The following is a 23,064-nucleotide window of genomic DNA, read 5'->3' as shown; positions in this document are numbered from 1 at the left end:
ATGCAATATTTCTCAGGGAGTAACCACGCCTTCTTCCAGTGAATACTGTCAAAATAATTATTCCAGAAAAATTTACATCGAGGGGATGTGTAAACTGTGTAATGTAACAATAACTTTATAAGTTTACTATTAGACCTACATTTTTTATCAATAAGGCTAACTCCACCCAATAAAAGTTTGGGCATAATTGATTTTCTCTCATTGAAGAAAAGATGTTTTTTAAATAAATGCACATAACGGAGACGAAGCTTTGATTACAGAATTGAAAGTTCTAGCAGGCAGAGGAAAATTATACAAAGCCATAAATTCTTCATATTCCAGTATACTGCCATCATTTTTAAATAAATCCAAACCAAAAACAATACCTCTATCATACCACTTATCCATAAAAAATGATTTGTTTCGGATTAAAATGTTCAAATTATTCTATAGAATTTCTTTGTAGGGAGAAAAATTGTGCACATAACACAATTTCCAAGCAAGTAAAACTTGTTTGTGAATTTTGGAGAGAGAAATCGGTAATTTAGAAAGGGTGAAATTACATTTTAAAAGAAACTCTAAACTTCCTAATATATGAAATATGGCATTGGGGATATAGTACCAAATTGAACCATTACCGCAAAGACATTTTTTTAACCAACTAATTCTAAAAGAGCTGACTAATTCTTTAAAATGTAAAACTTCCAGTCCGCCCTCAGAACATCTATTAGACAAAACAGACTTCCTAACTTTGTGAGATCTGTTCTTCCAAATAAAATTCAATAAGATTTTGTCAATATCATCACAAACCCTCTGCTTTAGAAATAAGTTCTCTTCCATAGATTGATAGATCTCGTTGTAGCCAACAATTAAAGATGGTTCTTGTTTTTTTGTTGTTTATTTTATGTGAAAAATTAAGTTGTTGGCGAAGCAATCTATCTTTAGTAAGGAAAATCCCCAGGTACTTAATACAGTTTTTACAGGTATATGGTGCATCGAAGGTTGTTGAGTGTTATACAGACAGAATAGTTCACACTTTGATACATTTAAATATAAGCCTAAAGCTTCAGAAAAAGAATTAATAATATTGATACACAGGGGAATTTGACTTTGGTCTTTGAGAAATATAGTTGTATCATCAGCTAGTTGAGAAATTTTTAATTCTTTACCAAAAATAGAAATACCTTCTAAACTGGGATTTTGTAAAATAACAATTGATAAAAGTTCAACAGCTAACAAAATAAATAAATGGGGAAATGGGGCAACCTTGGCGCACTCCTATCCCAATTAAAGCGTTTAGTAGTTTGAAAACCAACCAAAACTTAAGATTTAATGTCATTATAAAGCATGCTCACCATGTTGATAAAAGTACATCCAAAACCAAAAAGACTAAGAGATTTAAGCAGAAATGTGTGTTCTAAGGAATCTAATGCTTTATAAAAATTCAAGAATATTATAATAGCTTCTTAATCATTATTCTCTGAATAATCAATAAGATCAAGAACTAATTTTATGTTAGAGCTAATATGCCTATTTTTCATAAATCCATTTTGTGTTTCACCAATTATACTATTAAGGCCAGATTTTAAACGAACTGCCAAAATTAAAGCAAGTAATTTATAATCAACATTTAAAAGTGATATAGGTCTCCAGTTTACAATTAAAAGTGGGTCTTTATCAGTTTTGGGGATCAAGTAAATAAGACCCTGCTTCACTGAGGGAGTTATCTCTCCTTTTTTAATGCAGTCTTTAAACAACCTATGTAGAGGTTGCTTTAAGATGTCCCAAAAATGTAAATAAAATTCAACAGATAAGCTATCAGTACCAGGAGATTTTCCCCTCTTCATAGATTTCAGTGCATCCTCCATTTCAACTATAGAGATATCAGAATCACAAAGTTGCTTAAAGTCATCCTTAATACCAGAAATCTCATCATGAATACTCAAAATAAAGTCGTCAGATTTTTCTTGAGAGAATTGAAAAGTGTACAATTTTCTATAAAAAGAGTACAAAGGTTGAAATCATTCCTGGATCTGTACATATAACACATTATTAATGTTTAAGGCCGAGAGAGATGTCTTTTTACGATTTCTTTTTTCAAGAGCAAAAAAAGTAATTCATGTTTCTTTCGCCCTTCTTGATCCATTTTGCTCTAGGGCGTATAAAAGCACCCTTAGTAATCTCTGTGTACATATTTTCAATTTGCAAATGACATGTGCTCATTTCTACCTCATCCTCTTTACTAGAATTTTCCTTCTACATTAACACACTTAACCTATGAATAAGTTCTAATTCTTTAATGTTTTTTTTCTCTTTTCATTTGCTTACTTATATTAACAGCAAGGTCTCTAACTCTAAATTTAAAAAACTCCCAGCTAGAGCTAGGGTCGCTTTCAGTATTACTAAACATAGAATTAGCCAGTTTTCATGACCTTACAGACCCTAAAAGTAACTAATGCACGCTCTTGATAACTTAACCAGGTCCACCAATGTGATTGGGCAAATGCTCCGTTACCTCTCCCTTCTGTAATAACATGCCGGATCCGTTACCCCCGCTTTGTTCCGGGACCTCGCAATTTACAAATTAAGCACTGCCCATCACTACACTGGGGTGCTAGGACCCACACAGACCACAGGGAGAGCGCCCGCTGCTGGCCTCACCAGCACCTCTTCCAGCAGTGACCTAGTTTTCTCTGGAGGTCTCCCATCCAGGTACTGACCAGGCTCAGCCCTGCTTAGCTTCAGTGGGAAACCGGTCTTGGGCTCCAGGGTGATATGATTGGAGAAATCCAAGATGCTTTTAGCCAAAGTGACTTTCAAATGAGGATCATGCGATTCATGATTATTAGTACTCTTTCAAAATTAACCATGGTTTAACTATTACCATTTCAGTAAAACCATAGTAACTACAAAATGTACCATGATTTCAAAAACTAAGGTTATTTTAAGTCATGTTTACCACAGTTTTATTCTAGTATTACTACAATATTACTATAGTAGACACATGGCATCAAATCCAAGGTTTGAACTAAAAAAGAAAGTTTACTACAGTTATGGTTGATACAGTTTTACTTTGGTAAAACAATGATTAATTATCGTAGAGGTAAAGCGCTCCTCACAATTATTTAAAAGCAAGTTTACAGAAAATGTAGGCTCTAACTGAAAAAATAATTTGAACAGACAGAGGTGACTAACTCGAAGGGTAAGACCATCTTCTGGCAACAAATTAATATCTATATGACAGTAGCCCAGTAGATGGCAGCAAAGACACAATCAGTGAAGAAACAGTGCTCTCTGAAAGAACAACAATACAGCAATATTAAAAAAAGGAATAATTATAACTATATTACAGACACAAACAAACACACTCACACTCATACTCATACATAATACATAAATAGACATAATATTATATATATATATCCATGTGTGTGTGTGTGTAAGCATTGGGACTGTATGATATTCACAAATAAAAGTTTTTAAATCCTGTAAGACTGTATGCAGTTTCATTGTAAAACTATAGTAATCTTGCTGTTCTTGGCAGACTGATATTCATTTAAAGTCTCATGACTGTACTGTAATTATAATGCCCATGCAATAACAACAATAGTACATTTATTGTTGTGATTCTACTAAAATACCATGGATAAATTATGGTTACTATAGCAAAACCATGGTCAGAAAACATTTTTGAACTGTGGAATACATGTAATCTCATTACAAAAGTGAAAATAATGTTTACTTCATTCATAATTCAACTTGTAATCAACAGATGACGTGTTAATGATGACAAACAATACACAGAAACGTAAATCATGGCTATGTTCATTCATAAATTGAAACAAATCAATCTAGGCTGAACTGTAGTAAACCGTTTCGAAACAAACAAAGTTTACCAACGTGATTTCATCATTAACGGTAACGAAACGTCAACTGATGTCACGTAAAGTATCTTACCTTTGATAGACGCTTGAGAATGCGTGGAATTTAATTCAAGGCCGCGGTGCGGGAGGCCTGGGTTTGATTCCCGGCCAATGCAGATATACATTTTCACTTTTTAACCCCAAGGCATTTTCTTTTCTTTTACATGGTATTTTAATCAGTTCCCATGAGACATGATTTCTGAAGATCATGTGACACTGATGCTGAAAATACTGCTTTGATCACAGAAATAAATTACAGTGGAACACAGATTCACATAGAAAACAGCTATATTAAATGGTAATAATATTTGACAATATTACTGATTCTATTATATTTTCAAATTAATGGCATCATGGTGAGCAGAAATGCAAAAACATAAAAAATAAATCCTAATACAAATATCTGACTGGAAACATATTCTCAATAATGTTGAAAAAATGACAACAAGTCCATGATTTACTGAAAATGACTTTCTTCTTTCAGACTTATCCAATCAGAGTTATATTAAAGTGCTCTACACAGCTCTAGGGGGTGAATAAAGGCCTTCTGAAATTAATCAATGCATTTGGGGAAGAAAAAAAAATATCCATATTTAAAACTTTATTAACGTAATCTCTAGCTTTCACTGACTGTCGTACACACGTTCACGAGAGAGTGGCGTCTGGCAGATGACGTAGATGTAGTCTTTACCTTTTGCTTCAAAATGAATGCTCTGTTTCGAAATCGAAACCTCAGCACCCATTCACCGCCATTATAAAGCACTTCCATGGTGGATTGATGCACTGTATGTTGCTTCAAGAAGAATCTGAAAAAGAAGAACAATGTTTATGTTTATGATCATTAGACGCTCGTCTTTTCAAGCAGCTCTATTCCCCAGAGATTTCTTCAGCTTGAATTCTTACAATAAAAAAACAAATATGCCCCAGAGATGTTGTTATTAAAACTAATTAATTTACATGCATTTACAAGGCAAAAAAACACTGCTGCAAAATGTTGAGAAAATACTTTTTAATGAATCAACTAAATGTAATAATTCATACAGTTTCAAAGCTCATATGAAAACACGTTTAATTATATCAAAATGTTAATATATTAAAACGTATCTATATGTATACATTTTAAAGTTTAAAATTAGTTGCTAGCTTATGTATTAATTATATGAATATATTATATGAATTGTAAATAACTACAAAATAATATGCATTTAATCTAAACTGCTTTCATTTCAAGTGAGAGATACAGGGGGAGTGGCTTACTGCATTAGATTCATGTCACTTTGCTCACAGCTGATTGGTCCAATGACTGACCCAGATTAAAACCTGCTAGGTTTTAACCAGAAGCATTTACACTTCTCTAGGTTCAACTGGAATGCATCCCATACCATGTTCTGAAGCGGTTTGAGCAATCAGATCTAAATCTGTGTCCAAATCGTTTCATAAAGCATTTACATGGGGTCTTTTCACCATCGAATTGCTATCCAATCAGAGAGAGTGTAAGGAGTGGCCAGATTTAAACAGGCCCTAAGGGCAGTTCTAACTCCTGGAAAACAAATGTTCAAGTGCTAGGGGAGGGGTTTAAAGCATTTTAGCAAAAGGCTGGAACATAAAATAAGTTCCAGACTTAAATCCTGATGTCAAGTCCAGATTAAAAATGTGATTTTTGCCATTAATGATGAATTAAACAATGCATTAGGGCTTGGGCAATAAATCGATGCATCGTGAATCGAGAAATGATTATGCCTCAATTCTGAGATTATCAAAATGCATCACAGTTCTATCTTGAATCGATTCTGAGCTTAGATTTTGACAGCAGATAACACTGTGTGCTTTAGAAACACCCGTACTCTTCTTGCTTCCAGTTACTTACACCACTTGAACCTAAAATAATCATTCATAAAGTTTGAAAAGGTTGAATGAATTACATGGATGTTCACAGTGGGCTGTGGTTACGCTAATCTCCGTCATAAAGCTGATGTGCAAGAAAATTTTAACATTATTCAGTCAAAAGCACAAGCCTGCAATTGAGTTAGATGCAAAAATAAATTTAGCGCAGATATAATTTCAAAGCCCACTCAGGCTGCATTACACACCATCACTTAGCTGAGAGCTTCCTCCTTCATTTACTTTCACACACACACACAGACACACACACACACACACACACACTCAAAGTGAGAGAAAGAGATACACATGAGGCTACACGTCGTGTAAAGAGAACTGACACATTAGATTGTGTTCTTTCTTTACTGTGGATGCAGATGGATGCAGAAACAAAAAGAAAATTGCAATCTGAGCAGAAACTGCTTAATACTCTTTTGTTTTCAAGCACAAAGAAGAATAAAGAGTCCAGTTCTGTGCAGACATTAGATGGTGAATGCCCCAGGCAAGCATGTCAAATGTGACAGAAAATATTGTGCATCCTGAATCAAAGAGTGTATTAGAAAAACTAAAGTTCCTGTCAGATTTTGACTGGCGTTTGTTTGATGAGGAGGAATATGTGATGATATGCAAGTACTTCAGTAGAAAACCTAGCTTAGCCTGCATTTGACTGCATTCAATCGTCAATGTCAAAATTTGGATTAGATAACTGGAAGCAAAAGCTTGTTGGATTTTGTGCTGATGGTATAAATGTGAACATGGGCCAAAACGCCGGTGTCGTTGTAAAACTGAGAGTGGACAATCCAAAACTGATAGACATTCACTGTATGGCTCACAGACTGGAGCTGGCACTTCTGGGCAGTAAGCAGCGGTGGCCGTTCATATGAAGGATTTATCCCAAACCAGTCACAATGCTGACATTGCTGGCAGAGGGGAAAATGTTTTCAATGCCCTGAAGGATTTGCAGTTTGTTGCATGTTATCATTTCTTGGCTGACTTGCTGCAGGAGATAGCAACATTAAGTCAGACTCCACAGAAGGCAGATCTCATTCTACCATGTGCTGTTTGACCAGTCCTGATCACATGAAACTTTCATCACCCAGTGTCTGGAAAAGCAAACTCCTGGTGCTCATATCACCACTTTTCATTGCATTGACTTGAGAGGGGAAAGAGAGAGCCTGATGGGTAATCTTAGAAAACAGATGAAGCATGCATGTTCAGCCTGTGAGGAACACCTTCATGCTAAAGTGGAAAACCTGCTCGAAGTTAACAAAGATCATAATGCTCAAGCTGTAATGTCATCATTTGCAGTATTCAACCGTGATAAGTGGCCTGATGACAGAAAACACCTTGAACTATTGTACCGCAACGATGAGCTGAAGATCCTCACTGGATGGATCAGAGAGAAGCTTGTTCAATCTGGATATGTCAAGCTGAAGAAATCTCTGGGGAATAGAGCTGCTTGAAAAGACGAGCGTCTAATGATCATAAACATAAACATTGTTCTTCTTTTTCAGATTCTTCTTGAAGCAACATACAGTGCATCAATCCACCATGGAAGTGCTTTATAATGGCGGTGAATGGGTGCTGAGGTTTCGATTTCGAAACAGAGCATTCATTTTGAAGCAAAAGGTAAAGACTACATCTACGTCATCTGCCAGACGCCACTCTCTCGTGAACGTGTGTACGACAGTCAGTGAAAGCTAGAGATTACGTTAATAAAGTTTTAAATATGGATATTTTTTTTTCTTCCCCAAATGCATTGATTAATTTCAGAAGGCCTTTATTCACCCCCTAGAGCTGTGTAGAGCACTTTAATATAACTCTGATTGGATAAGTCTGAAAGAAGAAAGTCATTTTCAGTAAATCATGGACTTGTTGTCATTTTTTCAACATTATTGAGAATATGTTTCCAGTCAGATATTTTTATTAGGATTTATTTTTTTATGTGTTTGCATTTCTGCTCACCATGATGCCATTCATTTGATAACAAATATAATAGAATCAGTAATATTGTCAAATATTATTACCAATTAAACCAGCTATTTTCTATGTGAATCTGTGTTAAACTGTAATTTATTTCTGTGATCAAAGCAGTATTTTCAGCATCAGTGTCACATGATCTTCAGAAATCATGTCTCATGGGAACTGATTAAAATACCATGTAAAAGTTTGTGGTGATCAAGAATGAATACTACGCAGCTCCCATTTCTTAGCATTTCAGCTTGAATTGGTTACTATTTAGTATTTGTAGTATATTTTAAACTATTTACTATGTAATATTAAAACCAGACACGGTTCTCCTAACATAAATAAATAAATACATTCAAGCACGACGGATCAGTGCTGGAAACATCAGAAACCACAAGTGATTCATTCAGCTTTTACTCAAATGAAGCATTTCTGTGATGTATACGCAGGACGAATCTGCTTTTATCATGTTACAGAAGAGAAACTGACAGAAATGGGATTTTAATCATGCACTTTTATGTGGTTTATGTTCATATACTGTAGCTTTGCACACACACTGCATTTGTGTGGTAGTGCTAAATCACTACGGATGTAATATACTTTCGGCCGCTGGTGCTCTCCGGGCGCTCTTCCGGGTTTGTGCACAAGCGCGGAGTTTGAAATTGACATTTTCATTCTGTTTTGGAGAGTGAAATACACAGATCTGCCTCGCTCGTTTTAATCAGCACATCTATCAAGGGTAAGTTAGTTCATGATTCATGTGTGTATAATACTTTATAGCTTGTGATTAATACTGTATAATTAAACACCATTACTTGTTGAGCGATGTACTTATTGATTATAAGCAAAACTTTACCGCGTCAGATTTTATTTACTATTAGATCATCAAAGGATGATTTGCAAGCGAAGTTATGAATGAACATGATCATTTTATATATTAATTTGTGTAGATTTTGTGTATCTGCTAAATGTAAACCTTTCCATACTACTTTTTTATCTCATCAAGAACCTTCAGAAGGAGGAGGCATCCGGCATCCTGTGGCTGAGGGGCATGGCAAGGACAGTCTCATTTGTTCATTATGCCCTAAGTTTTGAAGGGATCCAGTCTCTTCTCACCCATGAAGCCAGTGGAGTGGGTGTTGTGGCAGCCTCATCAGAAGATGACCAGCTGGTTGGCTTTGGTTCCCGGGCCAAGAGCACCTGGAAGGAGATTTGGGATAGCAGAGCTGATGGCTACGCAGACTTGATCATGAAGTTTCCCAGCAAAACCCATTGGTTGGTTATTCTATTAATATTTTTTTTTTTACATAAAAGTATACATTTATGTATGACCAGTAATAGTCTTTCATGCTTTTAATTCATAATTAATTGGGCAAATAAATGATTGTCTGTGCGACAGTGATGGATGATGATGAAGAGCTGGAGAGAGCGATGTTGAGCATCTCACTCTCTAAGCTACAAGTGCAGAGCTGTAAGTGTACTGTTATTACACAAACCAAATGTCAGAATTGATGATGGCCTATGGTCTATTTTGTAACTTTTGTTTTTATTTACCTGTCTCCCAATTCATATCTCCGTGTTTGTGTGTAACCAGTTGCTGTGCCAGCAGCAGTAGCAGCAGCTGTCACACTCAGAGAGTCACCAGGAGCAAAGACAGGTTTTTAAACAAGAGGTTTCAGGACTGGAGTAAGATCAATTGCCCTCCAAAACGGAACCTTAACTGTTATGTTGTTTGCCGGCCATGTTCCGGCCATGTTCCTCCAACAATAAGGTTGTATGCTGGCATTATACTAACTGTCCTAAGGACTATGAATTCCAACCACAATGACGGTAAGTGTACATTTTCCCTCTGCATTCATGCTGTTTTAAGGTACTAACACTTGAATGCATGCTTGTTCATTGTCATATTGCTCCTCCTGCTTAGACTAGTGAGTAATATTTTGGAACGGTATGTCTGCAGGAATTCAATTACATTTTAAATAATTTATTAACAATTAAGGTGGTCTCAAGGCACTTTACAAAGTGAATCCCTCTTAACATTAGATGAATTCATATACATAACATATATTGAGGGATAGGTAGAGAAAAATAATATGACAATGTCAATAATGGCATACATTTATATTACAGGTACATAGGTTTTTTTGTTACACAGTATATAATTGTACCATAAACATTTGTGAAATTATGATAAGCAGGAGAAAGAGACATATGGCTGTTTGAGTTCCTACTGTACTACTACTATACTGCTAACATATATTGTGAATTTTGAAGTGACTGATGATTTTGTCTGTTATAGTTCCATCACTGTCCAACCCAACTCCTTATACAAGTGCTGAATTGCAGGCATCACCAGTTGATGGTAAAAACACCAATCAAGGTCATGTAACCAAAAATGGTTTTTTTGTGTGTGTGTGTGTGTTTACATAGATATAATAATTGGTCTATTTGTGTTCTTGTAGCTCCAACCTCTCCAAGCATAAAGAGGAAGACACCCGTGCCCCTTCCATCAGGACTGACGTTCCTAGTGAAGGAGACAACGGGTGAAAGGCTTAAGTCAACGCCAGGTATGTTTCCATTTTAGGGTAGGGCTGATGCTCAGTTGCACATCTGCTCAGTGCGTGGCAGATTTAGCTCAGGATCATTTTCACAAACACATCCTAGATTTGCCATCATATCATGATGCCAGTAGTTTGTACAAATGCAAAACAAAGACTGCACTTTGTTTCAGAACTCTGCACAAGTGCTGCTGTCACCTCTGCATGCAAAGTGCTTGCCTTTGAGGACCGTAGTGAAAATGGTAAGAATGAACAGCATGTACACAACCCCTCTATTTTGTGAACTATCACTATGATGTTGTCTGTTAATCATGTAATTTATTTACATTATTTCCATATTAATTATGCAATCTATAATAATAATCTGGTCATTACATTATTTTTGCCTATACATTTTTCTTTTTAAATCCTAGTTCCTTCAGCTCAGCCACCTGTTCCTGTTCTCCTGCCTGTGCATGACCATGACATGAGCAGCTGGAGCTGTTGTCAACACCAGAAGCTGTGGATGAGGATGGAGCTTCAGGATCTCGGGCTGTGGCCTGGGTCTCGTTCAGTGCGTAACCCAGGGAACTCAATTTCACTATGGCGTCTTCCTCCACAACCTGAGCTTGTTGATATGGCGTCTGAACTCCCATCCCCTAACTTCTTCCAGCTACACCCATTTTTCATCTGGAAGCCGGAGACTCACTTTATGGTCAGGTTAAGAAACACTTACATCTGGCCATGTCTGCATGGATGTCCTCATCCACAGGTGGTCTCTGCAGGAGTGGGTAGGCCTCGGGTGATTGTTGGCACCAGTGGTCAGTATTACATCTTGTCCTCACGATTCTGTTGCAAGGCCTGTCAGAAGTACTGGTTTGCTGACAATCCACGATGGCTTGAGAAGCTGCCCAAGCGGTTTACCAACATTCTGCCTGCATTTCTGACATACAAGAAGGCCATCTGCAAATCTGTGATGGATGAGCAGAGGCGCACTGGTCACCAACCGATATGGCAAACCAGGAGAATGAGCTAATGCACCTCAAGTACGAGCGAGCACATCTGACATACCTGCATGCCATAGAAAGCGTCAGGGATGCTGAGGCTGGCACATATGGACAGAGGACCATTGGGCAGTTCTTGAGGAAGGAAAACACTCCACGTGCATTTGGGTCATATGATGATCAAGATGGCTGGTATGGCTTCTACCTGACTGACTGCCTACGTCAAGAGCCAGCCATGTCCAAACTCCTCCAGGGCAATTTTGGGAGGGTCTTCAGGTCTGACCACACCAGGAAAGTTGCAAGAAAAGTAACGCTGGCATCTGGGGTCATGTCAAGTTATGCAATAATGAATGAGAACTGGCTGATTGTTTCCTGGGTGATGGTTCAGTCTGAGACTCAGAGGTCTTGGAGCCAATGTACCAGGGACTGGCCGAGAGGTACAACGATGCTGGAGTGGAAAAGGCAGGCTTCCACTGGATGGACAAGTGCGGACAGCCATCTTCTTTCGTCACTGCCATGCAGAACACCAATGTCATGTCTAATAAAAAAAAATTGGTATAAAAAAACAATTAATAATCACAAGAGAGAAAATGTAATTAATTATTATAGAAAACATGTAATCAAAATGTAATTAAACAATGCAATATCTTTTGATGTGACATTACCTGTATATTAATTATTTAAATTTGCTCTCTTGTGATCAGTCCATATTACATAATCAGGTGACTGTCACATCAATAATTGATAGTTGTATGAAAGGACTCTTGAGTGTTTTTGTTGTTCCCCTCCTGATGAAGGCTCACTGGCCATAACACGTTTGTGTGTAGTTTTTTGTTTTTAGATAAATACTAAAGCCATGATTGAATAAAAGCTTTTTTGCATTCTTTGCTTTATGAAAAAACTTCTTTTTAAAATAAACAAAAAAATTCAAATAAATTTAATTGTTCTTCATCTTTGTGCCTTGCATTTAGGGATTGGTGTGCTCCATTTAAGATCCCAGACTGCATCCCTGCTGAACATCTAAACTGGGATGCCTGGAAGACTACACCTTCCATTGTTGCTGGGGCCACCTCTGGACCGCTGGAGAACACCTGTGCCTCACTGGTATGGTGCAACACTTCAACTTTGTTCAGATGTTGTCACAAGGAAGCATGGGACCTCCAGTTAAAAGGGGTAAGTTAATACCACTTTTTAAGAGTAAAATTTTAAATATCAGTGTAAATGACACTTTGTTCTCCTCAACATCATCTTAGTAAATGAGTAAAATAACAACTTTTCACTCTATTCTAGAAACCTTAAATACTCCACCCATACCTTTGCAATCGTCACCAAGGAGTGCCCGCACTGGACCAATCAAGACTGGAGGACGAGTGTTCGTCTTGGACCACAAACGCTAGACATCACCAATGAAGGAGGCTATTGACAGCCTCCTAGACAATTACCATGGACAGAAAGACATGTAAAAGCTTTTGGATCAAGACTATGCTGCTATGGTCCATCGGTCTGCCACAGATCCAAACAGTCTGCTTCACCCCACAACCAAATACCACATAGCACAGTACATAAAACATCTGGCTAAACAGCTGGACACTGGCCTTTGAAGAGTTTGCCCAGACTGACTTCTGTCAGCGTGAACTGCAACTTAAAAGGCAAAGAGTACAGGGAAAAGCTGAAAAGAAGAGTAAACTCTCGGATCCTCAACCTCAGGGAAGAATGTGCCGTTTCTGTCGCACAGAGCTAAGGCAGGGCCCAAACAGCAAGCACATTCACACAGGGTTTCCAGGAGTGGCAGGAAAATACATTTACTGCCCAGCTAAAGTCCTCGCCTTATACAAAGACAGAGGCATGACACAGGATATGACATGGAAGGAATTTCAAGCATCATCATTTTATTGCATGGAGAAGGAGAGCTGGGCAGCAGAGAGAAATAAATAGAAATTCATATATTAATCATCTGTTGTTTTTTTATGTTGCTCCATCCATTGCTTTCAATTACATACACATTTTTAATCAGTCATTTTTTTTATGTTATTCATATCCTGTCCTTAACATAACATCTATCCTAGCACATGTGCTCTAATTGGAGCATGTTCTGGTAGATTTCAGCTGTTTGTAAATTGTGATGTTTAATCTAATTTATTTTATTATTTCCTTGTGTTCATGTGTCTAATTGATCTTGTTCTTTTTTTTTCTTGCTAAGGACATGTATATCAGAACTGATAGTTATTACCCATTATACATTTATTTTCATACTTAATTTTAAGTCAGTATTGTTCTACTTCTACCCAGCCCCATCCAATCAGGGTATCTTCTGTCCATTCCAAATCCGTTTTCAATTAAAAAAACAGAAAACGAAAAAACGAATCGTTTTTTAATTTATCATTTTATTGACTTTGTTTAATATTTATTTAACGTTATATTTTTCTATTCTGCCAGACACATAATCTACTCTAAATAATGGATTTTAGAATATTGCCCTAAAATGGAATATGACATTTTGATTTTTTAATTAAGCTGTCACCCGGAAGTTCACGCGCCGAGAAGAAAGGAAACGGAAGAGTGGAAGAGTGCGGATGCCGAATTCAGTCGCGACTCGCGAAACTTCCTTCAAGCAAGCAATGGAGACATACACACTTTTCAAGGGTCCTAAGAGGGTCACTTTAAAGGACGAAGACATGACAGTGGATAAGATTGGCCGTATATTTCAGGTAACGTTAATATATATTTTTAAATAAATCAATTAGTTGATGGCTAATTTCGCTGGTAATTGTGACTAGTGACAATAAAGGGCTACTACTAAAACGTATCACCTATAAATATATATGTGTGTGTGTGTGTGTGCGTGTGCGTGTGTGTGTGTGTGTGTGTGTGTGTGTGTGTGTGCCACTGCAGTAATGGGCAAACTCGCATTATCCAGGCCAATGTCCTGCAAAGTTCAGCTGCATCCCTAATCAAGCACACCATAGGCAGTTAATCTCTGTCTTATTGATTACTGGAATGCTATAGGCAGGCGAGTTTTTATCACGGTTGGGTCTAAGCTGCAGGACAGTGAGCCTGCAGGGACGAATTTGCCCATCTGTGCCAATTATTACAAAATGTTACAATGAAGCAAAACTATATAATCTCATAGACAACTATCAATTTTTATTTAAGGTGTGTAGTTCCAGTGTTTACATCACCGATGATAGCAACATCGCTATCTTCGCTGGAGAGAGTGGATTTTTTAGTAGTGTCGATCTTGTTGCAAGAGGACACTACGAAGTTCACGGAGATTCTGCCGAGGTGCAACCACCGGACTCAAGTGTTCGACCCACTGCTGGATCTGGGTCTGTGCGCTTTGCATTTCAAAGACCCAGTGCGGCCGCTGGTTTTGCTTCGCAGGCATCTTTGTCTGCGCCGCGGACCAGTATGTCAAAACCTTTTCAACGGTGAGTTCAACAAACGTTTTGCCCATGGGAACAATATTATTATATGACAGTTTTGGTTGATGTTTTACGAAAATTGAAGACCTTAGCAAATGTTATCAGTTCACTCTCTAATAATAGCAAGGTTTCTGCCTGAATTATTGAAGCCAGAAATATACTGTGACCACTGTATGTTGGCATTGCATTCTCCCTAGGTCTAGGCGTGGTCTTTAGATATTTAACTAAACATATTTTCATTTCAAGGAATGTTTTTCTTGCTGATCTGGTTGGTGGAAAATGGACACCCCAAAAGACTGTGGCGATCCATTTTCATGAACATGAGGCATCAGTTCCTGGTATCTTGGCAAAAGTCCAAGATGCTATTGGATCAGAAGATGGTATGATACTGACTGATGGCCAGGGGAATGAAATTCTCGATACAGAGGGAACAAAAGGTAACTGCAAAAGATGAGATCGACTATAAACTGTTTTAAAAAAATCTAAGAAAAACACAATAAAAACACCAATAAGGTCAAAGAAATGTAATACCAGTTGATTAAAAAAAAGTGTTATACATCTAAACAATATAAATTATTTAAAAAATTTGTGAAATTAAGGATTTAATTCACATAAAAATACATTAAAATGACCTGAATTTTTCTGATCTTCAAAAACGTAAAGAAAAATTTTCAGGTTCCGATTGATGAAGCCTTGATAGAGGGCAAAAAGCACATTGAAAGCAGCTTGTTTTGGTGTCTGCATTTTAGTAGTGTTGTTTTCCTATTATAACATTTTCACTTCAATCTTCAATTTTCAGTTCAATCTTGACATAATTCATCTTTTAAAATATGAATGATTTCAGCTTACAGCTTACTGGAAACAAAATTCTAGGAAGGTTTTTGCTGTGCCTGAACAACAGTTTTTGGATATGAGATCCAAAAGGAGAAGATTAAGGTAAAATAGCAGATATTTGGAGCATGTTAGTTACTAAAATGTAACCAACTTAAATATTTGAAAAACATGGTGTGCTTATTGTAACTTCTTTCCTCAGCCAACGGGATGATGACAGCCAGCTACCAGAGGTCTTGGAGAGAATTGAAGAGGTGGTCTTGGCATCCCAAGAACTGCCAGAGGTTGCACAGGCTATAAGAGGCTTATCTGAGCTGACGTTGGCACGCAGACGTTTTATTACATTCACGGACGAAGAACGTGCAGCTATTAAAAATGCATTTGCTTGCGTGATTTGCAAAGGTTTGTTAACAAGATAACTAAGTCTCTATAAGCTTTGTTGATAGCCAGGATAGTATTTTATGAATTAAACTGTACTACTTTCCTCTCTTCTCTCTGGATTGAGATCCCAGAAATATTATGAAAAAACGAACAAGTAATTTTCTTTATTTTAAATTTCTAGGGCCCATGAATGATCCTGTTTTTGCAGTTTGCTGTCAGAGTCTCATTGCATGCAAAGTGTGCTTTGACCAGTGGCAGCGAAATCCAACACCTGTGTGAAATGCAGAGCAGACAACTCAAGGGAAAACACCTACAGGGTCACAGGAATTGATGGTGCATTGTCTGCTTTTGGTGATCTTATCAAAGATTAAATACAGTGAGGAAAAAAAGCTGTATACCTGTTACAAGTGTCACACATTAAGAAGTTTCATAATATGGCACCACTACGGCAGCTCTTTATTAGTTACTGGTGTTTGTTACATGTTAAGAGTATATATTCTCTTGAATATACAGTATAAAAAAAGTTATTACTGTTCAGTCATTGACTTAAAAGTGAGAAGCACTACAGGCAGCACTTTTTCTGCTTTAATCAGAGTAATTATATACCAAATATCACTGTTTAAGTGTCAAGTTCAACTTTTGAAGTAAAATGCAGACATGGTGTTATGAGCCACAATTTGGCTGCTGAAGCCATCTATTGCCACAACATGCGTCACTCCAAACATCACCAGCTTCTCATTTTGGTCCAAGTGTAGTTTATGTCCCATGTATTCTGCATTGTAGGGGATTGCATTCAGATTGCGTACACCCTAATAGTTCACAAAACAAGCTGTTATAACACTCAGAAACAATCAATAATAATACTATTTAATTAATAAACTTTCACTTAAAATGATTAGACAACTGTATTAAATAACTCAGTTAAGGCCTTAAAAACAGGGTAAAACCAACCTTATGTCGCAATTCATTATATGGTGGATGAACCAGTCGTAGTGCCTTACCGACCCGAACTTCACCTGCAAGTATGCCTTTTGATGACAGATAACCTGTCATAAATGTGCGCCCAAATGTTGGCCCTACCTGTTGAACAAAGAAGAAAATGTTTTTATTATATAACTCATTAGTATGCATTATACTAGTTATGTGTGTGTGTGTGTGTGTGTGTTTGTGTGTACTGGTATTCCCAAAGTTAAAGGGGGGAGAATGTAGTAATGTACAGTATAAAAACGATTACGTATGAACAGTCCCCTTAATGTTAGGTGTGTGTGTGTTTACAAAGAGTGTTACATATACATCTGAGATTACATGTCATGACAAATCTTCTCATTAATCCTGGCAAAGATGTACAATAAATGCAAATGCGAAAGGAAAAAAATATATATATTTGCTTTTGCAGGCTGAATATTTTTGTGCTGCATTCATAACAAGTATCCCCTTACATAACATGAATAAACATGAATAATAAACTTACCTCATTTATAGCGCTGGCCACTGCCAGCTCTAGATGACTATCATCAACGTGGCTGCGTCTTTTCACGTTGTGTTCTTTGCAAAATCTGCGAACACTCCTTGCAGAGCATTTTTGTACACCCATTTGGTATAGGTGCGCAGAAATATTTTCTTTAGTCATATGATTATCAATCATGTTGACGACCACATCTGCGTGCCTTGCTAAAGATGCCATTTTAATAATTTTGCTGCGTCTTTGCTCCCCCTGCCGTTGACCTTTGCAAATGCTGATGAAAAAAGTTCACTCCGTCGTGGAAAATGTAGCTTTGTTAAGATTTTGTTTATTTCATTTTTCAACATTTAGTTTTAAGAAGTAAGATTGACAAACGAAATATAGGAAAATGTATTAATTCCTTCTTTTTTAAATCCGTCTTCTTTTTTCTTCATTTTATGGCGGATATAATAAATTGAAAAATTGAAAACGGATTTGGAATGGACGGAAGATACCCTGATTCCATCCCATCCCATTGCTTTGGTTTTCCTTATACTTGTTTATTGGCCGTGTATCTTTTGGTCATTGGATTTTCCTTTCAGAAACGGATATCAAAAAACTAAAAACAAGTGGTTATTTGATTTTTGTTTTAAAATAAAAAAATTTAAATTAAAATACAAAGCGTTTCTCTTTTTCAGTGTCAAAAAAAGATGAGCGAAATTTTAAAAATGATTTGAATTTCAATTTCTATTTCGGATATCAAAAAATAAAGTTACTTTAAAACAGAAACGAAAAAAAAGGCCCGTTTGTTCATATTCATAGGATATTGTTCATAGGATGTTCCGCAAGAAACGTGAGGAGATTTTGCAGTGAAAATGGATTAAGTTTGATGGGGCTCCCTGACGCACATTTGGAGTTGGAGGTGGCAAAAGCTATAACCGAGGTATGATCCTGCTTTTTTTAACCTTTTACTAGAGAGAGAGAGAGAGAGAGAGAGAGAGAGAGAGAGAGAGAGTATATTAGATTTATTATTATTATTTTACTATTGTTCATATAACTGTTTTATTGTGTTTGTATATATTATGTAAATATATTTTATTTGTATATGCTTTGGCAACATTGTTTCAAAAAACGTTCATGCCAATAAAGCCCCATTGAGAGAGAGAGAGAGAGAGAGAGAGAGAGAGAGAGAGAGAACGAACATGTGATATGCACAGTATGTCCCGCATTTATATGTCTTATCAAATGTATTTGACTGGTATCTTTAATGCCCGTTTATTACGAATAGTACATAAATCCCAATAAATAGCCTCAGCCTTCCATTATTTATAAATAGTTTCTAAGTCACAGTTAATATAATCCTCACAACACTGATAAATTCTATAACACAAAAACGTCTTATTTCTTGATAGACACATCAGCTGGACATGTATATTTTTTAATTTTCTAGACTGGACCTACATATGGAAGAAAGATGATGAAGGGTTATCTCGCTATGAAAGGAGTGTATGCTGCAGAGACACGAATTGGATCAGTGCTCAGAACCATGCATCAGCCATACCATGAAGCAAGACGTCAGGTCTATTACTCCTCTCTAATACATAATCAAATATGTGGAATTTATGTGTAAATATGAGATAATGTTTTTTTGTCTGTGTTTTTTTTTTTGCTGTTTAGCTGCAGTTACTTAGATTGTATAAGATTAAAAACTTACAGATATTTATAGTAAGCCTATAATCAGAACAAACCCCTAATTTTCATTTTATTGACAGAGACACAAATAGACATTAGGTTATATTTGTAAAATATGCAGCCATATAGGACTAATGAGATTTTTTTGTGTGAAATAGTTACATCGTTTTCCTATCTCTCTTAGGGTGCCCGCAATCTCAACCCCATACCATATCAAGCTGATTACATGGGTCAAAAGGTTCATATGGACCAAAACGAAAAACTGGCTATGTTTGGGGTTACCCATGTTTTAGCCATCGATGGCTACAGCAAAAAGATTGTTGCTCATTCTACAATGCCTATAAAAAACAACCTTGCCATCTATGAAGATGTTTTCAGGTAATAGCAATTATTATTATTGTGGACACTAAAGAAAGTGCATACACATGGCTATCATTCATGATAGAATATAAAACATTGAACATCTACAGTATATTGTTATGAAGCCTATTATACTGAGAGTAACTAATAACCGTTAAGTTTAAAAAGTTTTGCACAAAATAAAACACTTTTTCATCCAATAGGCCTGCAGTCCTTGCCTATGGTATGTGGGACCAGGTACGAGTAGATCATGGCAAGGAGTTTTATTTGACACTTTTCATGCAGGAGCTGCTGTCATCTCACCGCCATAATCAGGAGCGAAGGCCATATTTACAGACTTCATCCACAAAGGTACAGCTCAACAGTTTGTTTGTTTGCTTCAGCAATTCACTTGTATGCCTGTTTTTTTTTTTATTATTATTATTTTTGCTTCAGCAGCATACTGTTGTTTTGCATGCATGAGACAAATTGTCGTTGCTATTACTATGCTTTCCAAATGTTTGAGTTAATTAAAATTAACTATGGCTGAGAATGTTTCTTTTTAAAACCTGGTTCCAGCTTAATAAAAAACTGCTGCAGAAGCAGCTACATCCTATTTGTCTTCAAGCAGAATTCCTGGTAAAACTATAAATTTACTTGTTCGGTGGTCAATGTGCATAATGACTGCTGAGTTAATACATTTACTGGGAATTCTGCATGACCATTTTTCCTTGATAGACTAAGATTTATTTACCCACCAGAACACATTGACTGATGACACATCTTTGTTGCAAATTCAGAATCATATAGTTGAACGAATCTGGCCTGAAGTCAACAATCGTGTCAACTATCCACTGAAGACAGCACTTATGGGGTTGGTGGATCAAGAGGAAATAGACATGAACGACAGCCTTGTGAGATATTGTGTGTCCAACCTTACTGGCCGCTTGTGTGAGATTGGTCTTACAAGGCTGGTGGAGTCATGGAATGCTCATAGAATTCCAGGTGAAATTACGGATTACAATTATTACAAAAGGCATTCACAAGTTTCTATACCAACAGTATGGTCTTTATTTTACAGGTAAAGGAACACCAAATGACTTGGCTGGCCGTGGGTGTCCCAAAAAAATCCATCAGGAACTGTTGCCTCATTCAGCTGAAGCAGCAGACCTTTACAGCCAACAGCTGGGATCATCACTGACCAGGCATTCAACTTTTGGAGTGGATCCATTTTCAAATGAACAGGACAAGATTACAGTTGAGAACCAGTTTGCCGAGCATTATTCAGACATTTCAGAATTGTACTCTAGAGCAGTGAACAATGACTTTGCCCCATACAAACAGGCATTGCTCTGTCTTATAACCACAACTCAGTGCAATGTGTGAAAAGCCATTAGCTCTATTTAACTTGAAGACGGTTAACTTGAAATTTGTTTGTGTAAAAATTCAACATGTTACTCCTCTTCATAAAGGGATCTCAGAACAGAAAAAGTATCTGACAGACCATTAATTTCATATATGGTGTTGTTTGCGGTGTTCCCTCTACATTTTGCACAGAGGTCTCCTGCCACTGTACCACACATGTTTTGCAGCCAATAATGCTCCGGCAACACTCGGTGAAGACTGGCTCCTCGATGAATTCTAAAAGACAAAATGAGGAAAAACTAGTCATTCTGTGTGTATGTGTGTGTGTGTGTGTGTGTCCATATGACCTTAACTCTTAACCAGCACCCCCTATTTTTTGAGAATTTTCTGAAAATGACATAACCAACTACAAATGTCTGTAGCTCTTTAACCCTATGGTCCACATTCATAACTGGTCTTTTTTTAAACTAGACACTTTAAACTTTGTTACCCGAGAGTCATTATAATTCAAAGTAGCAAAGAAACAGAGCAAAACGAGGTAAACATTTTACATGAAAGTTACTTACGATTTCTTTGAAGGAACTTAACTTAGGGAAACATTTATCAGACTTTTATGTTAAAGGCCTGAAAACAACAACAACGATCAAATAGAATATCTGGACCATGTTTTGCTTCAAATTTGAGGATGAAACTCCCAGACCCAACAATTTAGTTTCTGTTAGCTTTTATTCATGAAAAGTAAAGGTGTCCTTTCTAAAAGGCCAAATGGAGAGCTTGCAATCGATTTTGGTTGGTTATTACTCCCATCATTCAAAACTTTGCTGACTAGGTTTGAAAACCATTGGCTTGGTTTTCAAACCTTTTAACTACTTGGAAACTTTTATGAATTTTATAATATTGTATATAATATTGTCTCAATATTTTAATATGTTTTATTCAAGTAATGATTAAAAAAAAAAAGGATTAAATAAATGTTAAAGCGGAAATAAGATAGCTGTAAAGTAATCTCTGGTTTCAACTCCCTCACTTTCATGCAAGCTCAGTCCTCTAGGCATTGAATTGTGGTAAATAGTGCTTCAGCAAGTGTACATCGGATTTAAACTCTAATTCAGAGAGAATTGTGGGTAAAAGTAGTAAACGAATGTAGGGAATGATGTCGTTCACTCAGATTTCGGACACCCTAAATAGTGCACTATATAGTGGATAGGGAGCGATTTCAGACACACCTTTTGTTAATGTATCGTTACACCATGGGTTGGAACACAAAGGTCTGCATTTGACATGTAATTAATTGTAGTGGATGAGACATAGGTGACCATGGTTCGAAAATGTAATAATGCGTACGTGGAAAATTACAATTCTGGATCAAAATGGATTCAAAATAAGTGTACATGTGGGACAATGACTAGCTATTGTGTACTGACTCATACAAATAACACAGCAGAATCCTTGCTTGATGGTCTGTAGCTGTGAAGGAGTCAGGATCACTCTTTGAGTGGCAGCTAGATTGGTGAGCTCTCGGATTGCTGCAGTGATATCTGGTAAGGTCTGTGATGCCAGTACAAGCTCTTCTATCTTCTCAGTGACCTCTCCAATTCCGGCAGCATCTTCATCTTTTCGGCTATTACAAGGAAAAAACATAATCGATATATGCTGTTTGTGTTTTAGTGGTTTTGCTTGTGGTAACCAAATAAATCTTTGGCCCAACATTATAGACGCCACTAAAATACAGAAGCATTAATGGCCAAAGGATTGGCAAACCGGTGCTGATTTGAAATAAAGTTTCAATAGTCTGGACAACAAAGGTAAGGACAAATAAGTAAATAAACAATGTTTTTCAATATTTGGACAAATAAGAGGAATACGAATACTTAAGATTACCTCATTCTCCTCCTTTTAGAGCCCTGTACCTCCTGGAAGGCCTGTTCTTGTATAGCAAGAATCTTTCTTGCATTTTGTTTCCAGTACTGGGACCCTTTACATTAGGGGTGAAAACCAGAAAAAAAGGTTAAATCATCATGAGTTATCTCATCCCCTCTAATTTTTTTGGGTTAGCTAGGGTAGTTAAATGTGTGATTGCGAGATGTAAATGTCCAGTTAGATTAAAGCCATTAACAGCGTGAATGCAAAGTGACTTACATTGTAAACAATATAATTCCCAATGTCCATATGTGTGCACTGAGGTAAATTGTTCAGGTCTCTGTGCCGCTGCTGGGAGCTCGTATGGGTCGATATTTTAGATGCCTGAGAGCTTCTCCAAACACCGCTGTTTTGCGTTTTGTGTGAGCTTATTCCTGTAAG

General features: G+C 36.9%; 1 protein-coding gene and 2 long non-coding RNA genes across 3 annotated transcripts; all 3 read left to right on the top strand.

The window, feature by feature from the left end:
- Positions 1-10,203: 10,203 nt before the first annotated feature.
- On the top strand, positions 10,204-11,034 carry LOC113047599 (uncharacterized). Its single transcript, XR_003276311.1, has 3 exons — positions 10,204-10,318; positions 10,483-10,551; positions 10,723-11,034. It is a non-coding gene; the product is annotated as an uncharacterized LOC113047599 (long non-coding RNA).
- A 438-nt stretch (positions 11,035-11,472) lies between these two features.
- On the top strand, positions 11,473-12,838 carry LOC113047598 (uncharacterized). The gene is made up of 3 exons (XR_003276310.1): positions 11,473-11,708; positions 12,264-12,465; positions 12,583-12,838. It is a non-coding gene; the product is annotated as an uncharacterized LOC113047598 (long non-coding RNA).
- Positions 12,839-18,211: 5,373 nt separating this feature from the next.
- On the top strand, positions 18,212-20,848 carry LOC113047597 (uncharacterized). Its single transcript, XM_026208968.1, has 6 exons — positions 18,212-18,310; positions 18,818-18,946; positions 19,244-19,437; positions 19,623-19,770; positions 20,199-20,403; positions 20,480-20,848. Exons 1-6 carry the CDS (start codon positions 18,257-18,259, stop codon positions 20,782-20,784), a joined length of 1,035 nt encoding a protein of 344 aa, XP_026064753.1. The 5' UTR covers positions 18,212-18,256; the 3' UTR covers positions 20,785-20,848.
- Positions 20,849-23,064: the final 2,216 nt, after the last annotated feature.

This window comes from Carassius auratus, chromosome 28 (assembly GCF_003368295.1).
Source record: "Carassius auratus strain Wakin chromosome 28, ASM336829v1, whole genome shotgun sequence".
Classification (NCBI taxonomy): domain Eukaryota; kingdom Metazoa; phylum Chordata; class Actinopteri; order Cypriniformes; family Cyprinidae; genus Carassius; species Carassius auratus.
This window is presented reverse-complemented; position numbering and strand designations above follow the sequence as displayed.

What these genes read in the sequence shown, in the direction of transcription:
- LOC113047597 (XM_026208968.1), top strand. Translation starts at nt 18,257, where the DNA reads ATGGGGCTCCCTGACGCACATTTGGAGTTGGAGGTGGCAAAAGCTATA. An exon ending in TGGCAAAAGCTATAACCGAG is followed by an intron (nt 18,311 to 18,817) that starts GTATGATCCTGC and finishes TTAATTTTCTAG; the next exon opens with ACTGGACCTACATATGGAAG. An exon ending in TACAGACTTCATCCACAAAG is followed by an intron (nt 19,771 to 20,198) that starts GTACAGCTCAAC and finishes TTGCAAATTCAG; the next exon opens with AATCATATAGTTGAACGAAT.